Consider the following 17,857-nt stretch of genomic DNA (forward strand, 5'->3'; position numbering starts at 1 on the left):
GGCCCACCGTGGGCCCCGCTTGTGTTGTTCGCGTTTACCTCGCTTTGCCTCGTTCACAAATGTCCTTCCGCGTGTCCCGCCTTCTCTGGTGCCTCGTTCCGAGGCTGCCGCACATTATGTCCTCTCACACGCCGCGGCTTCTCCGTTGTGGCCGCCACGAGCGCTTCCGGATGTCTCTGGGCCTTTCTTCTCTCCCCGGGTGACCCGGGGGTCTCTGTCGCTGTGGGAGGGGCCCTTTTTGAGTCCTGATGTGCATTTGGGAGGCAGGCTGGGAGCGGGCCAGGATCCCCCAAGCTGGAGAAAGAATCTGGCCCTTTATTTTTAATGGCCTAGCTGTAAATAGTTCTGTTTAATAAAAACATTTCCGGCCCTCATAAAAATGAGCAGAGCTTTCCCAGAGTTCCTCTGATGCTCTCTGTTAGTTCAGAATCCAGGCTCTGGAGCGTCTCGAGCAGACTTTTTTCATCACTGAAAAGGCAGCGATCTGGCTGCCTTCTCCCAGTCAAGATTTGGACCCCAGACTCCCACGTGGCCTCCCCAGACCGCGGCTTTGACTTGTTTTAGCCGTCTCAAGAAAGGCCACAGTGTTCCGATGTTGAGCAAGGGAGGAGAAGGCTGTTCTGGAGGCTGAGCAGAAAGGGCTCCTCCCATCCTTACAGGAGGCTTGCCAAGTGCTGGACAGAAAGCCCAGAGCCCCCAGAGCCCCCAGGGGACTCCTCGGAATGAGGAGGGATGTTCTGGAAGTGTGGCGGCCTCTAAAGTGGGCCGATCATCTGGACAAAAGAGAGCCCCATCTACAGTCTGACCTGGAGGTGCAAATCCAGCTGTGGGCTCCCAGGCAGGGCACTTCATTTTTGCTTTCCTCAGTTTTCTTAGCTGTAAAATGGGACAAGATTGCCAAAGCCCATTCCCCTGGTTGGTTAAGGAAATAATGTGATAATGTTTGTTAAATGCCTGGGGTCGGACCTGGCCTTACGTTTGCTCCCTTCCTGGCTCCCCAACTGATTTCATCCCTCCGTGTCTGTGATGCTGGGGCTCCGAGGCACAGCAGCCGACAGGAATCGGCCCTCACGGCTCTTTTTGTGTCCCAGGTGGCTTCATCTCTGCTCCCTTTATGTGGCTTGGATTTCTTTCCCCTTTTTCTTATTAAAAGCATGTGAAGCCTTAATCTCAGGAGCTGTTTGCTCAGCTTTGGCTGGATGCTTTGTCCTTGAAAGCAGGAATCAGGTGGCCGCTGGCTGGCGAAGTTCTCTTGGTCTCCCTGGGCCTCCCCAACCTCCTCGGGCCTCCCTAGGCCTCCCCGGCCTCCCGGACCTCCTTGGACCTCCCCAGGCTGCCCCGTGCTCAGCAGCGTCCCAAGGCCTTTTTGCAGTGTGGCAGGGGAAGCTTTCACAAAAAGGTCTTTCCTTGGCCTTGAAGCAGCCAAGGGCACAACTGTCGTGTTGTACGTGGGGCCCGTAAACTTCCTATTTAAGCGTCTTTGCCAGATCTCACAAAGGACGAAGGCTAAAAGGGAAAAAGAGCAGCCCCGCGGCCGAGGCCTGGGAAGTGCCCTTCCGGTTTTGCTGCCTGTGCCAGCTGAGGCTCCTTGGGGCTTTCCGGGAGGCATCCCCTGTGGGTAGCAGGCGTTTGGTGGATGGCTGCAGATGTGCACACGTATGTGCACGCGTTTGCACACGTGTCTGGCTGGCCCCTGGGGGGGAAGCAGACCATGCGATCGGACAGTTGCAGAGAATGGGGGTTTTGGTCAGGACGGAGCCGCAGCTACCGGACCGCGGGATGGGGGAGGGGAGACCTTTGGGCTCCAGTAGTGCAGGTGCTGAGATCCTAGGAGGGCCTGGTCCTTGTTCAGGAAACACTGGAGAGTAGACTTGAACCTGGAGCTTTTGCTCAGAGACCAAGGTGCTCCCTGCCCTGCTGCCCTGCCTTTCCTATGTATCATCAGGTGGTAAAGCGCAGAACCCAGCTGCAGCAGAGCCGCCTGCCAGGGCTTCGGAGGCCTTGGAAGGAAATTGGAATGAGGTGATTGCCCATTGTCCCTTAAATAAAGCCTCCGAGGCTTCCTGGGGGAGGTTGCCCTCCAGCTGGGCTTGAAGGAAGCCAGAGTCTTTGAGGTGGAGATGAGGGGGAGTCGCAGGTGCGGGAGACAGTCTAGCCACGGCCTGAAGAAGGAGGGGGCCGGCTTGGCTAGACCCGGGAGGACTGTGTCCTCCAAGAGGACGTGACGTGAGGGAGAGGATGCTGTGATCTGCAGGGAGAGGAACCGCACAGCGCGCATGCTTTGGATCAATGTGTGTCATTAATTTGATTTTCTCCTTGAAATCCCAGTGCCGTTATTTGTCACCATGACCAAAACGCACGTGATTGCCGCTTCCAAAGAAGCCTTCTACACGTGGCAGTATCGCGTGGCCAAGAAGCTGACGGCCCTGGAAATCAACCAGGTGGCGCGGTCCAGAAAAGAAGGGCGAGAAAGGTGGGTGGCCGGCACTGCGGCTGGGCTCCGGGCGCGCCCCCGTCTCGTGTCGTGGTCCTAGGCAAAGGCTGAGGGGACCATGGGATCTTCCTTACTGGGGTTGCAGAATGACGCGCTGGGGCTCCTGGGGCACGTGCTCTCTCTGGGCCTCCTGCCCTGGCAACCCTTTTAGTCTTGGGCACCTTGGCAGCAAGCCGGGTGCCAGCCCAGAGCCGGGGTGCTGAACAGGATCTCGAGGGAACTGTGGAAAGTAAAGCAGAGGCTGCTTTTCTCGGTGAAGCTTGAGATTGGTTTTTTAGAAAGTTAATTGTGGTCCGGCCCTTCTCCAATGCCGCCTGTTCTAGCAGCTGAGGCACCGGGGGTGCAAGGGCGGCATGGTCCGGCCTCCGAGGGGTTTGTGCCGTGGGCCTGTCCATGTGTGGATAGAGGGCCTGGCCCTTCTTCCTGCTTGGCTGCGGCTGCTGGAGGCTCCTTACCGTCCCCACCAGACAGTCGGGGAAAAGCACTTTACCCAGCAGCCTCTTCTGCCCTGCTAATAGTCCCATCAGCTGCTGCCGTCATTGTCACCGAGGGAACGCTACGGCTTAGGTAGGGGCAGAGACCTTCCCGCCCAGCACCCCACGGGCCCCCGAGACAGGATTTGAATCCAGAACTTTATACCTTCAAGGGCAGCACTCTGGAGCCAGAGACTCCATCCACCTCCCAGGGCCTATCATCGTCTTTATCTGACGGAGAGGACCGCTGGTCGGCGGCTGGGGAGCTCGGCTTCTGGCGGGCTCCTCCTCCTGTGCCCGGCTCTGCTGGTTGGGATTGTCGATCAGTGGACAGGGGAGAGGTCGAGGGTCACGTCCGCCGGGTGTGCTCCTGGGGTTGGCCCGAGCCTCTGAGAAGCTGGGTCAGGGGCGCACGTCTGGGCTCCCACTTGAACGGGACTTCCCCTATGTTGGAAGTGGCTGGGGGCACAGAGGGCAGGAGGCTGATCCCGAATCCAGCCTCAGGCACCGATTCCCCTAACTACTGTCTGCCTCGGCAGCCTCAGTTGTAAAATAGGGATATTAGCGCCTGCTTCTCAGGGCTGTGAAATGATACTGTAGGAGGCTGGGCCCCGAGTCCTGCTTGTTTCTTTTCTCCCTTTTTACCAAGCCTCCTGTCAGGTGGTGAAAGAAATGCTGGACACCCCACTCCTTCCCCAAGGCCCCCTGAGCCCGGAACACTTCCTGTCTTCCCAGGCTCCCTTGTAGTCGCAGCTCCTCTCAAGCTTTGCCAGCCCCTCGGCCCAGGGCCTGCCCTCCCTCTGACTGAGCCCCCTTGGGGTCCGAGCTGCCTGATGGGGGGGGCTGAGTCAGGAAAGGGTTCGGCCTCTTGTTAGATCCCCCGTGCCTGGTGCACAGTAGGCGCTTGCTCAGTGTCTGTTCCTCATGTCACTCAGTGTGTTATAGTCTGTATGTATTGCACTCGGTGCGCGTTAATCTTCACACTGAGCATGTCGTGGGTTTCCCCCAGGATCTACCACGTTGACGATGCTCCTTCGGGAGCCGTCGATGGAGCTCTGGACTACAGCAAGGCCTCGCAGGTGGGTGACCTCCCCGCTCACTCTAGTTTGAGGTAAGTCTCGTCGTCCAGTGATGGGGCAGTTGGGACCCGAGTTCAGGACCCGCCACCCCCTCGGCAGCCCTGGGACCGTGTGTCCTTTGTGAGCTTCGGTTTCCTCATCTGTAAAAAGGGCACAGCAAGGTCACCCGTCCTAGAGGTTGTTGTTCAAGCGGGGTCCAGCGGCCCAGCCCTCCGTTGGGCTTCCCCCACCAGGCCCGAGGCCTCTTGCAGCAGGACAGCCCGGCCGGCCGGCACTGGGCAACTAGGGGCCTGCTGATCATCCCACAGAGGCAACTTTCCCCGGCCCTCCTGGTGCTGAAATCATCGTGGACAGCTTCGCTGGAGTGATTTCACCCATGGGCCTGGATGAGGGGGAGGGAAGGGAATGAGGCTTTACAGAGTGCCTACTGTGTGCCAGACAGGAATCACTTTGTAAGCGTCCTCTCATTGGATCCTCACAACAACCTGGGAGGTGGGTGTTATTACATTATTACTGTGCCCACTTTACAGATGAGACTGAGGCAGGCAGGCTAAGTAACCTTGCCAGGGTTGCACAGCCAGTTAAGTGAAGCAGAACTTGAACTTAAATCCTCCCGACTCCAGGCCTGTGGTGCCATTCAGCTGCCTGATGTCGTGGAGATCCCAAGCCTTCCATCCCCACTACTGCTTTCCCTGGCTATTAGCTCCAGGGAAATAGAACTTATCATGGCAGCCGTTCCTTCCTCTTCCCATCTTTCCCTGAAAATCGTCCCAGTTAGCGCTTTAGAGCCTTCCCGCACAGCGAGGTCTTAGACATGTCCCTCCCGTCCCGAGCCGAATACTTCCCCGGCTCACCCAGACACGCTCTGGCTCTTCCCTGCCCCTCAACAGGTGACAGATTCCCCGAAGGCAGGGTTAGCTTTGGTTCATCTGTGGGGACGGCAGTTGCCTAATAAATGCTTGGTGGTTGACTCAGTGAATAATAGCATTTTGTGGATTTTAGGGCACTGAGGATCCCATTTGTGCTATAACCGCGTCGGATAAGACACTGATTGTGGTGAGTGCTGAACATTTTCTTTTGGGAGGATTGTTTGAATCACCAAAGCTACGAAAAGCCTAAAATGTGGCACCGTAACCCGTTCTTCCGCATAACAAATTCTCACCCACGGAGGAATGGAAAAATCCAAACTTGAAAATGTGTCCTGCCAGTTTTCATTGGGTACCAGAAGCAGTTTGAGTCTGGGGGCCTGGCAGACTCTTGGAGGATGGAATAGGGTGGGACTTGCCCCCTCGGGGAGCACAAAGCAGCTCGAAGAGACCGGGAGGAGGGTTTTTCCTGCCTGCTTCCCCATTATGGGCGGCTGTGATGTCCTGGAGACGTGGCCGCTCATCTGGGTTCAGTGAGCCCGTGTGGTGGTGAATAGCGGGTGAAATCTGCCTCTGGCGCCTCCCCACTCCCATAGGCCTGCAGCCAAGGGACTTTGTGGAGATACCTAGTGTGATACCTAGGGAGCCCCGTCCTGGGATGTCACGTGACAGAGTAGTGTGGTCGAGGAGCAGCAGGCATCTTCGGGCACGGGTGTCCATCTGCTGACTGACGAGTGAGAGGGTGGAGAGCCCCGGATCTGGTCTGTGCTCGTCATGCAGTGCTGCCCAACGCCATTAAGCATTAATTAGTGTGCAGTCATCCAGGAGCACTGCCATCCGATTGGTGAGGTTCCAGCTAAGTGCCCAGGGTTCCCTCTCTGACCTCAGTGTTCCGACAGTGCGCAAGCGCATGGCGGTCAGCTCGGTCCTCTGTGACTAGGGAGGGGGCAGGGACCCAGGACTCTGCCCTCATCCTGCTCTAGAAACGGGCCAAAGGTTGGGGCTGGGCTGGTTCCTGCTACAGACTTGACTTTCACCCCAAGTTCCAATTGGTGCTGAATGATTTATTTACCAGTGAATACAAACCAGTGTCCCAGCATTATTTAGCGCCTTTTTCCCAACGGTCTGGCCCGCCTGGTGGTCCCTTTCAGCTTATCGTTTATTTATGAAACATTCGTTTACCAAATTGTACCACAAAGTCTTCATCGAATTATTGAAAAACAAGTTATGAAAAACGAAACGCTTTGCCCCAAAATGGTGTCAGATATGGAAAGGCAGCGCATTTATTGTCCCTGGTGAAGCGACTTGAGCAAGGTGCTTCGTGACTTTGTAAAGGCAGCTCCTGCCCTTGTTGTAATTACTAATTCTATCGTCACGTGGAAAAGATGTCCCCAGGAGTGTCAGGAAACCGTTGGCTGAACGTGGGCGAACTGGACTTTATTTTAGAAATGAATGTTTCCCTCAGTGCTTGTCCTTGCAGGGCGGGGGTCACTGAATATGAATTTTCTGCATGGATGGAACCTAGTTAGAGTGTAGTTCAAATAATTACCGTCGGGGTCTCTTAACTTTGAGAAAATGGACTTATAATAGTTGATTTAATCTTCGTAACCACAGGAGTTTTCTCCCTCTGGTCCTTTGGGCAGAATTAGCTCTCTGTCACTTAAAGCAGGAGCAGCTAGGTGGCGCCACAGTGGATAGAGGAAGGAGGAGACCTAAGTTCAAATCCAGCCTCCGACACTGACTAGCTGAGTGATCCTGGGCAATCACTTCACTCTGCCTCAGTTTCCTCCTCTGTAAAATGAGCAGGAGAAGGAAATGGCATCTCTTCCAAGAAAAGCCCAAAGGGAGTCACAGAATCAGACACGACTGAAGTGATGAACAGCAGCAGCAAACGAGTCAACAAGAAATCTTTGAGCTTAGTCCTGACCACGTCACCTCCTTGCTCTCTCAGCTCCCATGACTCCCGGTGCCTCTCAGATGGAGCACAGAGTCTGCCGCCTGGCCGGTCAAGCCCTCTGCAGCCCGGACCCCTACTCTCCTGCCAGCTCCTCTCCTTTTTCGGTCTCCCCCCCAGCCTGCATCTGCTGCCCCTGCTGCTCTCTCTGTGGGCCAGGCTGGGCTCTTCACAGGGCTCTTGTACCACTCCCGGGGTCACTGGAGAAACATTATCTTGGGGGGAGCTGCTTTTCACTCATTCAAGTCTTTGAAGTTGAGATGCTTTTAATAATGGAAACATAGGAAAAGGTGTAGATGAGACCCCACAGGTCCCGGAAATCAGTCAACACAACCCGTCTCTGTGTAATTTTTCAGGGTCGTGAATCTGGCACCATTCAGAGATACAGTCTACCCAATGTTGGTTTGATTCAAAAATACTCCCTTATGTCTCGAGCTTACCAGTTGTCTTTGAATTGCAACTCCAGGTGAGTGTGTTAGCCATTTCCAAAAACAAGTTTGACTTGGAAAGGAGCCTCTTTCTCACTTAAGGCAGTTGGAGTCATTTTCAAAAATTTGAGTATTCACATAGAAAGGTACATTATTAGGCAAACAAGTTTGGTCTAGTGGGGAGGTACAGAGTGGGGCCATATTCCATTTGGTATACATCTCTCATTTCTGATACACACTTTGTGCGATAAACATTTCAGGAACCACAGGACACCTTGGTTTGTGTGATTCCATCACTAAAAGAAATTGGTTTTATAGAGGGAATCATCATGAACTTTGAACAACACGTAGCCAAGTTTTTAAAGTAGGATTTATGAAAGTCGGTGTTGGGAAAACCACTAGTGATGGCGGAGCTCCTTTGCCTTCTTTCTTGAGTTTTCTGAAGAGCGCCAGCTGATGCTTTCTGAAAGTGCTAACGGTGACTTTTCCATCGGTGTTCTCTCTTCCTTCCCAAATTCTCAGCCGTCTCGCCATCATCGATATTTCTGGTGTTCTTACTTTCTTTGACCTGGACGCTCGAGTGACAGATAGCACGGGGCAGCAGCTGATAGGCGAGCAGTTGAAACTGGAGCGCAAAGATGTCTGGGATATGAAATGGGCCAAAGATAATCCAGATTTGTTTGCGATGATGGAAAAAACAAGAATGTATGTTTTCAGAAACTTGGATCCTGAGGTAAAAACAAGGAAGAGGGAGGGAGCAAGTTGGAGCCTGGACTCCTTCCTGCTGTTTGGCTGGAGGTTGCCAGGTGCTCCGAGGCATGGGGTCCTGAGCACAAATGGAGAATGTGTCCCTGTGATTTATGTGTGTGCTTTTGGGTTGTTTTAAAATGGAATTTATTTCATGACACTCTCTCCTCCTCCTCCTCTCCCCTTTCCTGTAAGTCTTTCCTTATAACATAGGTTTATTAAAAAAACTGTCTCCAGTAAAAGAAGCCCTTGCTATACCACCGGGTCTGACATGGTATACAGTATTCCACACCCCTGGCCCTCTGCCCTGGCAGTGAAGGGAGGATGTGTTTTCTCAACTCTTCCCCAGGGCCTCATGTAGTCATGGCAGACAGGGCTCCCTTTTGTTGGGATATTCTTGCCCTTTATCTCATCATCGTGTGTGCTATTTTCCTGGGGCAACACCTATTTTAAATTCCTTCAGATATTACTGACTTTCTCTGAAAGCAGTTCTGAAAAGGACCTACAATAAATATGCTGACGGAGAAGTGAGGGACCCTGGGACAGGTTGAGACAAACTTTTTTCAGATGTGGTCAGTGGAGGACTCGCACTCACACACACACACAGTCACATACAATCACACACACACACACACACACACACACAATCAGGTAAAACCTTCCTCAGGAACAAGAGTGTTTGTCAGGGAGCTTTGTAGAAAGGCGACTTTCTGGGGCGTGAGCTTCAGGTCAGGCTCTGGCTCTCTCAGACTTTGGGAGGGAGGTGGGTTTCCTGTCTCCTGACCACTGTCTGGACTCTTCGCTGGCACAGACCGGGCTGGGGGCTTTCTGTGGGCGCTGGCTGCTCGCGTCCCTCCTCCCCGCCTTGTTGACATTTCAGGCACATCATCATGGAGGGGCCGTGCCCTGTGACCACCAGATGAAGTGCTTATTCTTAAATCTTTGAGCTCAGCTCTTTCCTTGATTTGCACATGAAACTTTCCCCAGAAATGACTAGGTGAGGTGGCGGTGCTTGGTCCTGAGCTTTTTTTGACTATCCACTGAGGGTTGAGGAAATGGTGTTTCTGTTTTCCTGAAGAAAAGATGAAGATGTAGCGCTTGTGACCTCCCACTGAAATCCCCTTGGTTGCTCTTGAGCTCAGCTTGTTCCTCCTCCTGCCCCTTCAAGGGGCTGATTGAGTTTTCTTGGTTTCCCAGCCTTCCTGCTGCTGCTCCAGAAGCCTCACCTGGCCCATTTCCCAAGTCGGGAGTGGCTGGGAGATATCTGCAGCAGCCGGCTGGGAGGGAGGGTCCGGGGGGTCACCGAGTGGCCCAATGTGGCCGTGGCTCGGAGGCCCAGTGCTGTCCCCAGGCGGAGGCCTGTGTGAAGCCCTGGGAGGTGGGGCAGCATTCTCCCCCTTCTCTTGCAGCCTCCTTGATCTTGTTCCAGTCCAGCCTCCATCTCTGCTCTTCCCTCCTGTGTGCTTGCCCATGTGGTCTCCTGCTCCTTAGTTTCCTTTACCATCACGGAACCCCAAATAAAACCGGGCAGGGGGAGCGGGCGTTGAGATGTGTGTGTGCGCTGTGCCCAGGAGAGCCACTGGCTGCTCGATTTTCCGTTTTCTCCAGAGGAGTCGTTCCTGTTTGCGTGTCTCCATCTTACTATTATGCAGCCTCTTTGAGGAGAAATTGAGGGATTTTGGCAACGTTTCTTCCAATAATTTAAGCACTTGAATCAATTAAAAAATTTTGGTGAAAAGTTCAGACCCGGTGGAGCTCAGGTGGTCCCATTCTCTTCACTTTGAGTAACTCTCCGGGAACTTCGCATACAGCCCCACTCCCTAATTTTCCTTGAACCAAACCCACATTAACTATCCCTCCCTGGAGCTGCTTGGTTTTAATGAGCTTTTCTGGCTTTCTTCCTCATGAGGGGCAGGTTTTCTTTTCGTGCATTCTGAGGGACTAACTTTCAGAGAGAACCCTATTAAAGCATTTCTTTCTTTTTTTTTTAATTTAATTTTTTTTAAAATAGTTTTTTATTTACAAGACATCTGCATGGGTAATTTCCCAGCATTGACCCTTGCAAAACCTTCTGTTCCAACTTTTCCCCTCCTTCCCCCCACTCCCTCCCCCAGATGGCAGGTTGACCAATACATGTTAAATATGTTAAAGTTTATGTTAAATCCAATATATGTAGAGATACTTATCCAGTTATCTTGCTGCACGAGAAAGATCGGATTTAGAAAGAAGGTAAAAAAACCTGAGAAAGAAAACAAAATGCAAGCAAACAATAACAGAAAGAGTGGAAAAAGCATTTCTTATTTGTTTTTTCGTGGCACTGCAGTGGCCGCTAGTATCATGTGGCCGTGACTCCAGCACCTGTAACACTTGCAATCTTAGCTTCTGATCCTAGTACTGGGCAGATTCGATGGCCAACGGCCACGTGCATGGCCACGTGATCACCCGGCCACGAGCCTTTTGGATTTTTGGGGGCTTTTACACATTGAGTGTCGTCCCATTTCAGGGCCACCTTTGCTTTGCTTGCTGTTGGATTTGTTTGCTTTTTGCCTGATGCGTCCCAGACTTCTCCCTTTGGCTGAGCCGGTGAAAAGCCCCAAGGGCCTGTTTTAAGCACAGGGAGCTTAGATGAAACATGAAGAAAACCTTGTGTAACCAGATTTGTTTTGTTTTTCCAAGGAACCCATTCAGACTTCTGGATATATTTGCAACTTTGAAGATTTGGAAATTAAGTCCGTTCTCTTGGATGATATATTGAAGGTGACGTGTCTTTAACATGTTCGTTCTCACTCACCGTCTGACCGAAGGTCATACCCAAAGTCGGCGTCTGCTTGGTGTGTTCCCTTCCGGTGTCACGAGCGGCCTGCTGCTCCTCCCGGCCACCAGCCAGCAGCAGCCGGAGGCTCTCCCAGTGCCTGGGCTTTGCCCTCCTCCCACCTCAGACCCTGGCGCTTTGGTCCCTGGGTGGGGGCGAGGGGGCAATGGTCTTACTGCCAGGCCGTCCCCTTCCTCCGCCTGAGTCCATGTTGACTTTGGAGCAGGAGGTCTCCGAGGGCTGAGCGGGGCGTCCCTTCCCTGGGCCCCTGCAGGCCCTTTCCCTTGTTTAAAAACACCAGGTGTGGGTCGGCTTTGAGGAGGCTCTTGGGAATTCCCAATGTGGTTTTCTCATTTTAGAATCCTGATCACCCCAATAAGGATTACATCATTAACTTTGAGATCCGGTCCCTGCGAGACAGTCGGGCACTGATAGAGAAGGTCGGCATTGAGGACGCTTCCCAGTTCATCGAAGACAATCCCCACCCCCGGCTTTGGTGAGAGCCCAGCCCAGTCCCTGGGCGCGAGATCTGTGGTGGGAGGGGGTGAGAAGAGGTCTTTGGCTCTCGATCCTTCTCCTTGTCTCAGTGGTCTCTGGGCAGCCGAGGGCAGGAGGCCATTCACAGCCTCCCCGCGGTCTCTGGAGGGAGGTCCTGGGAGGCCCGTTGTCCCTAGGCCCCAGGGTCGGAGCCCAGGCTCCATTCAGGGACTGCCGAGAGGGCTCAGGGCCTGCTGTGGGTGGCTCTGAACAGGCGCCTACTGGCCGAGGCCGCCCTGCAAAAGCTGGACCTGCAGACGGCCGAGCAGGCCTTCGTGCGCTGCAAAGACTATCAGGGCATCAAGTTCGTGAAGCGGCTCGGGAACCTGCAGAGCGAGGCCATGAAGCAGTGCGAGGTGGCCGCCTACTTCGGCCGCTTCGAGGAGGCCGAGAGGATGTACCTGGACATGGACAGGAGGTGAGCTGGGCCGGGCTGGCCCCTGGGGGCCCGAGGGCATGTCGCCAATCATCGCCTGCTCCCCCCTCTCTAGTCATTGCTGGCTGTCCCTTCTCCTTGTCACCAATCATTGCCCACTCCCCCTTCTCATTGCCAGTCACCACTCACTCCCCCTTCTCATCACCAATCATTGCCTGCTCCCCCTTCTCATCGCCAGTCACCACTCACTCCCCCTTCTCATCACCAATCATTGCCTGCTCCCCCTTCTCATCGCCAGTCATCACCTACTCCCCCTTCTCTTCACCAATCATAGCCTGCTCCCCCTTCTCATTGCCAGTCATCACTCATAGCTCCTTCTCTTCACCAATCATTGCCTGCTCCCCCTTCTCCAGTCATTGCTGGCTCTCCCTTCTCCTTGTCACCAATCATTACCCACTCTCCCTTCTCATCGCCAGTCATCACCCACTCCCCATTCTCATCACCAATCATTGCCTGCTCCCCCTTATCCTCATCGCCAGTCATCACCCACTCCCCCTTCTCATCACCAATCATTGCCTGCTCCCCCTTCTCCTCATCGCCAGTCATCACCCACTCCCCCTTCTCATCACCAATCATTGCCTGCTCCCCCTTCTCCTCATCGCCAGTCATCACCTACTCCCCCTTCTCTTCACCAATCATTGCCTGCTCCCCCTTCTCATCACCAATCATTGCCTGCTCCCCCTTCTCATCACCAATCATTGCCTGCTCCCCCTTCTCTTCACCAATCATAGCCTGCTTCCCCTTCTCATTGCCAGTCATCACTCATAGCTCCTTCTCTTCACCAATCATTGCCTGCTCCCCCTTCTCCAGTCATTGCTGGCTCTCCCTTCTCCTTGTCACCAATCATTACCCACTCTCCCTTCTCATCGCCAGTCATCACCCACTCCCCCTTCTCATCACCAATCATTGCCTGCTCCCCCTTCTCCTCATCGCCAGTCATCACTCACTCCCCCCTTCTCCAGTCATCGCCTGCTCCCCCTTCTCCTTGTCACCAATAATTGCCTGCTCCCCCTTCTCTTCTTGCCGCTCTTCCTTCTTTTCTATTGGAGCCTTCAGGCTCACTTCTGAGATTCCTGGCCAGCTCCCCAGACCCATGGGCTGACCTTCAAGGCCACCCAGGCCTATGCTAACCTGCCGCTTCTTTTTAATTCACTTCAAAAAGTCTGAACTTAACATTAAACACCAAGGTCATCTTCATAGACAGAGTCAGAGAGAGATGTTGGATACAGGCAGTTAGCACGCATATATTAGGCACCTATTGTGTGCTAGGCTCAGTGCTGAGTCCTGAAGATGCAAATTGAGGTAAACACAGCGCTGGTCCTTCCCGCTTATATTCTAGTGGGGAGATGGCTCTGAACTCACCACCTATATCCATAATGGCTTAAATCGATGTCTGTACAGAGGAAAAGAGAAACAAAGAGAAAAGCCAACGAACTACTGCAGAACCAGAGCCTTTGGGCTCTCTTTGGGCTGGGTGGATGGAGGGATTATTCTGCTTCTGGTTTCTGGCCCGTAGGGCAAAAAGCCAACAGATTTGAGCACATTTCTCATCCTAGTTCATATCTGTAGCTCTTAGATTAGATTTGACCTTGACCACTCATTCATCAATTGTATGAAACTTACCGGTAGGTCTTTATGGTTGTAAAATCTCTGTATCCATACTTAGTATTGTTTGAAATTCAGAGTGATGTCAGATATAAGCAGTTGACATGCATATATTAAGTACTTACTGTATGCTAGGCACTGTGCTGAGTTCTGAAGATTTAAGAACAGATAAAAATAGCGCTGGTCCTTCACAGTTATATTCTAGTGGGGAGGTCTCTCTGAAATCATCTGCTTTATGTAGAGAGTAGATGACAAGTACCTGAAGATTAGCAGAGAAAACACATCTCTTTTCCTGGAACTTATTTATCTTTTACAAATTAAGCTCACAGACCTTTACAAGAAAGGACGACAAAAGTTTGGTTCTCCAGGCATCCCGCAGAGCAGAATTAAATTCTCCAATGACATGTGTCAGAGGCAGAATGCTCCCTGCGTCAGGTTCAGCATGCAGTGACGTTTCAGGGTCTCCCCAGTTGTAGTGTTTACTCAGGGTCTCGTTGTTTGTAGGGACCTGGCCATCGGCCTTCGGCTGAAATTGGGAGACTGGTTCCGAGTCCTGCAGTTGCTGAAGACGGGGTCTGGCGATGCTGACGACAGCCTCCTCGAACAAGCCCACAATGCCATTGGAGACTACTTTGCCGATCGACAAAAATGGTATCTGTATGGAGCTGCTCAAAGGGGGTAAATGGAGGATGTGGCAGGGCTGCCAGGGGGGCACAGAGGCAGGAAGATCCAGGTACCTGTAAAACGGGGCTCACTTTCCCCCGATAGGGGGCTTCCCAAGCCTTTGACAGACCCAGTCTTTGCGTGTGACAGGACTCCAGGGAAGGAGCGTGTGCCCTGGGGTCTTTTGGGCTTTTCCAAAAGCTCATGAGTTTTGGAAGATTGGGCTGAGATGGAAGTCCAAAGCCCTCAATACCTTAGTGTAAGGTTTCCTTGTGGGATTCATTCTCAGTGGGGAAAAGTTTGGTTTTCCTTCCAGGAATCCCCAGCCACTTCCTTTGTGAGGGTTTCCTTTGGACCATTTACTTATGTTTAGGAGGTAGTGTGGAGACACAGTTGTGGTGGGATCAGGCCAGTGACCCACTTAATCATTGAGGGCTCCCAGCTGGTCATTCTGGCACGGAGCCCTGGCCCATGAGCCCTCTTCCTTTGTCCGCACAGGTTGAACGCTGTCCAGTACTATGTGCAAGGTCGGAACCAGGAGCGCTTGGCCGAGTGTTACTACATGTTGGAAGACTATGAAGGTCTCGAGAACCTGGCCAACTCCCTGCCGGAGAACAACAAGCTGCTTCCTGTGAGTGTTCTCAGGGGCCCTTTGCCAGGCAAGACCCTGGAGGGTAGGATCCCTTCCACCTCTAATTGGTGGTCCCTGAGCTGTATAGACATGTCCACAGGGAATGACCAAAGGACGTTCCTTGTTCTGCTAAGAGCAGGGCTGCCACCATCAGTGAGCTCTGGCTCAGCTCTCTCATCCCTCCATTTCATAGCAGAAAAGTTCTCAGGGATCTGGTCAGGGGACTCAACAAGACCCCAATTTCAGCAGTCACATATGACACTGTGGTTTATATTGTGGCTGCAGGAGATTGCCCAGATGTTTGTGAGGGTCGGGATGTGTGAGCAGGCTGTGACCGCCTTTTTGAAGTGTAATCAACCCAAAGCAGCTGTGGATACCTGCGTGCACCTGAACCAGGTAAGACACCGGGCTACTTGTGGAGGGTCTTCAGCCCTGCTCGCCATTCATGGTTTCACTGGGGCCCAGGATTGGACTGTTGCCGACAAGAGGGGGTACTTGACCCAGTGAAGCAGGTGACAGCTGAATTCTCGGGTCAGCCGCTGGTTGTGAGGAGTCTCTGCAGATCTGGGGAAGCCAGCTGGGAGCCCCTGGGCAGAACCAGATTTCTGTGCATGTGTCCCAGGGTTGAATCATCTTGGAAGAAAGAAAAGGGAACCTTGTAGAGGGCTGAAACTCTTGAGTCGATGCATTGAGGTCAGGATAGCCGAGCACTTGAGACTAACTACTGATTGGACAATACTCTGTGGGCATAGGCTTGGAAAATGGCCCTTCCCACTATCCTGTGCTGGCTCGATGATTGGTGTATACAGAGAATTATAGGAAGGACTAGGGGGTGGAGGAAGACTAGCCAGGGTCACTTTGGCCGTGGATGAGGAAGAAGGCGGTTGTGGAGATGCTACTTTCATCCCCTTCACTTCTACCCCTAAAGACCAAGAATAAAGACTAAGGACTTTTGCTTATCCTGACTCTGATTGATTCTAAGGTATCCTGGGTGCTAGTGCGGTCGTCACATTGAACCTGTTTTGTGTCGGTAAGGAATTCTAGTGAGTAAGGAATCTTCAGGGAGTCTCAGCCATGTCTTTTGTGTAACTTCTCTTTGCTGAGAACATGCGAACAAGCTTGCCGTTACCTGACAGAATTCCAGGAAAACATAAAGGAAGGAAGGCCGGGCTTGCTTGTACGTTACTCAGGGAGTATTCTTCATTGCAGGTCTGTGTTTACTCTGGAAACCTGGCCAGTTCCTTTAGGAAACACAGTCCTCCAAAAGCAATGAACAAACATTCTCCTTGGTGGACTCTTGGGAGGGAGTGCCCTGGACCTGGGAGGCTGTTCCATCTCAGGAGCCGTGTGTCAGCTGAGAGTACTCAGGGTAGTGCCTCCTTTGTCATAAAAACCCCTTATTGGAAAGGATTTGGGCTAGGACGTCTGGTACAGATTTGCAAATGGCTCCCGCTTGAGACATTGAGTAGCTGTGAGTCGTCCCAGCAAGGAATCCAGATATTGGTGCTTCCTCGGGGCGGCGATGACGGATGCTGTCTGTTGTTTTGTTGGTTTGTTGTGGTGGCCACTGTGTTGTGTTACTTTTAATTTCCTTCTCTTTTGTGTCTTACTTAAATCAAGGTTCTAAGCAGTAATAATACTTGTGTCCACCCCGTTTAAGACTGTGCCTCTTGATTAATCTTACAGAGACTCAAGTAGAAGTTTACAAAGATAATCTACTTGTCCTCAAGCAACACCTCCTAGTGGTGGTAGGGAGACCATCTCCAAATAAGCTCTATCTCTCCTGTCCCTCATGCTGTGTGCATGTATGCACTCATGTGTATGTGCGTTTGTGATATGTGTGTATGTGTGTGTTCCCAGGGGAGCTGGGATTCCAGAAAGCCAGTGGGCGGCTCACCCAATCTTGTCCTCTCTGTTTGATGAGCCTGTTTTCACTGTCACCAGAGGCCTTTTCTCCCCTCCCTAGCCCCACCTCCTGAGGTGGCTTTGCACTGATTTTCTAGCTCTCCTGTCTGTATTTCTCTGGGTCTGTGTTGTTTCTCCCACATAGAAAATAAATGCGCTGAGAGCAGGTTCCGGGGCTCCGGCTCATGGCCTGATTTCTGCATGTAGAAGACACTTGTTGAATTGGGCTGAATGTTAGTCTTGTTGCTTTGTGTTCAGAAGTCATTTCACCATTTTCTGCATTTTATCAGGAACTTGTCTGTCTTTCTCTTTGGTCACAGCCCGGGGAGGGAGCTGTGGGCACTTGATGTCTGTTGTCTGTTTCTTTTCCCTTTATAGCGGGTCTCTTTGATGTAGAAAGATTTGAAATGGGATAAATGAACACAGGATTTTGGTGGGAGGGATCTGTTAACAGCTTATAGATTAGGATTGTAGTGTGTAAATACAGTTTTATGGAGAAGGAAATGCTGCTGTCATTACAAAAACAAAGTCGATGAGCTACACACAGTTCTCACCAGAAAGAGCACTCTTAGCTTGACGGTGTGAAAACACCTCTTTGTTTCCTTGTGTTTGGTGCTGATTGAGAACTGAGAGGGGAGTGTTGCTGTAAATATGGAACCTCTGGTTTTGCACATACAAGGTATTCCACAGCCTCAGGGCAGCTTTAATCTACAGGACATCCTGTACTTTTGAGGTATAGTCACAAGAAATGTGGCTCCCGGGAGTCTACCCTGTCTCCTTCAGATGCCCTGGTCTTGCTTTCCCTTCTTGCCCATTTGAGCAGGGCACTGGCATCTTGGCCCATCACACTCTCGTTTTCTTGAAAGTCTATTTTCTGTAGTGGCTGGAAATCCAAATGTCATGGCTTCTCATGTGTCTCCTCAGTGGAACAAAGCTGTTGAGCTGGCTAAAAATCACAACATGAAGGAAATCGGGTCCTTGCTGGCTCGGTACGCTTCTCATCTGCTGGAAAAGAACAAGACTCTGGATGCCATAGAACTCTACCGGAAAGCCAATTACTTCTTCGATGCTGCTAAACTCATGTTCAAGGTATGGCCACTTCCTCTCAGAAAGCCTGTCCTGGATCATGGGGGGTGGACCACAGGCCTAACTCCTCCTGGGAAGATCAGCCAATCACAGGGATCACAAATCCATCTGCCTTTGGACCCCTCTTGGGGCTGGCTTCCT

The 17,857-nt window shown here is 52.2% G+C and overlaps 1 protein-coding gene across 1 annotated transcript in view; it reads left to right on the top strand.

Annotated features, from left to right (window-relative positions):
- WDR35 (WD repeat domain 35) overlaps window positions 1-17,857 on the top strand; it is a 47,808-nt gene that overhangs the window by 24,887 nt on the left and 5,064 nt on the right. Inside the window, exons 12-23 of the mRNA XM_051974099.1 lie at window positions 2,329-2,473; window positions 3,977-4,046; window positions 5,049-5,102; window positions 7,223-7,332; window positions 7,817-8,027; window positions 10,718-10,798; window positions 11,213-11,349; window positions 11,605-11,808; window positions 13,936-14,082; window positions 14,593-14,725; window positions 15,011-15,121; window positions 17,555-17,719. Of these exons, the coding sequence (XP_051830059.1) occupies window positions 2,329-2,473; window positions 3,977-4,046; window positions 5,049-5,102; window positions 7,223-7,332; window positions 7,817-8,027; window positions 10,718-10,798; window positions 11,213-11,349; window positions 11,605-11,808; window positions 13,936-14,082; window positions 14,593-14,725; window positions 15,011-15,121; window positions 17,555-17,719 (1,568 nt within the window). The remainder of the gene's footprint in view (window positions 1-2,328; window positions 2,474-3,976; window positions 4,047-5,048; window positions 5,103-7,222; window positions 7,333-7,816; window positions 8,028-10,717; window positions 10,799-11,212; window positions 11,350-11,604; window positions 11,809-13,935; window positions 14,083-14,592; window positions 14,726-15,010; window positions 15,122-17,554; window positions 17,720-17,857) is intronic.

The sequence above is a fragment of the Antechinus flavipes genome, chromosome 2 (genome assembly GCF_016432865.1).
Source record: "Antechinus flavipes isolate AdamAnt ecotype Samford, QLD, Australia chromosome 2, AdamAnt_v2, whole genome shotgun sequence".
Taxonomy (NCBI): Eukaryota; Metazoa; Chordata; class Mammalia; order Dasyuromorphia; family Dasyuridae; genus Antechinus; species Antechinus flavipes.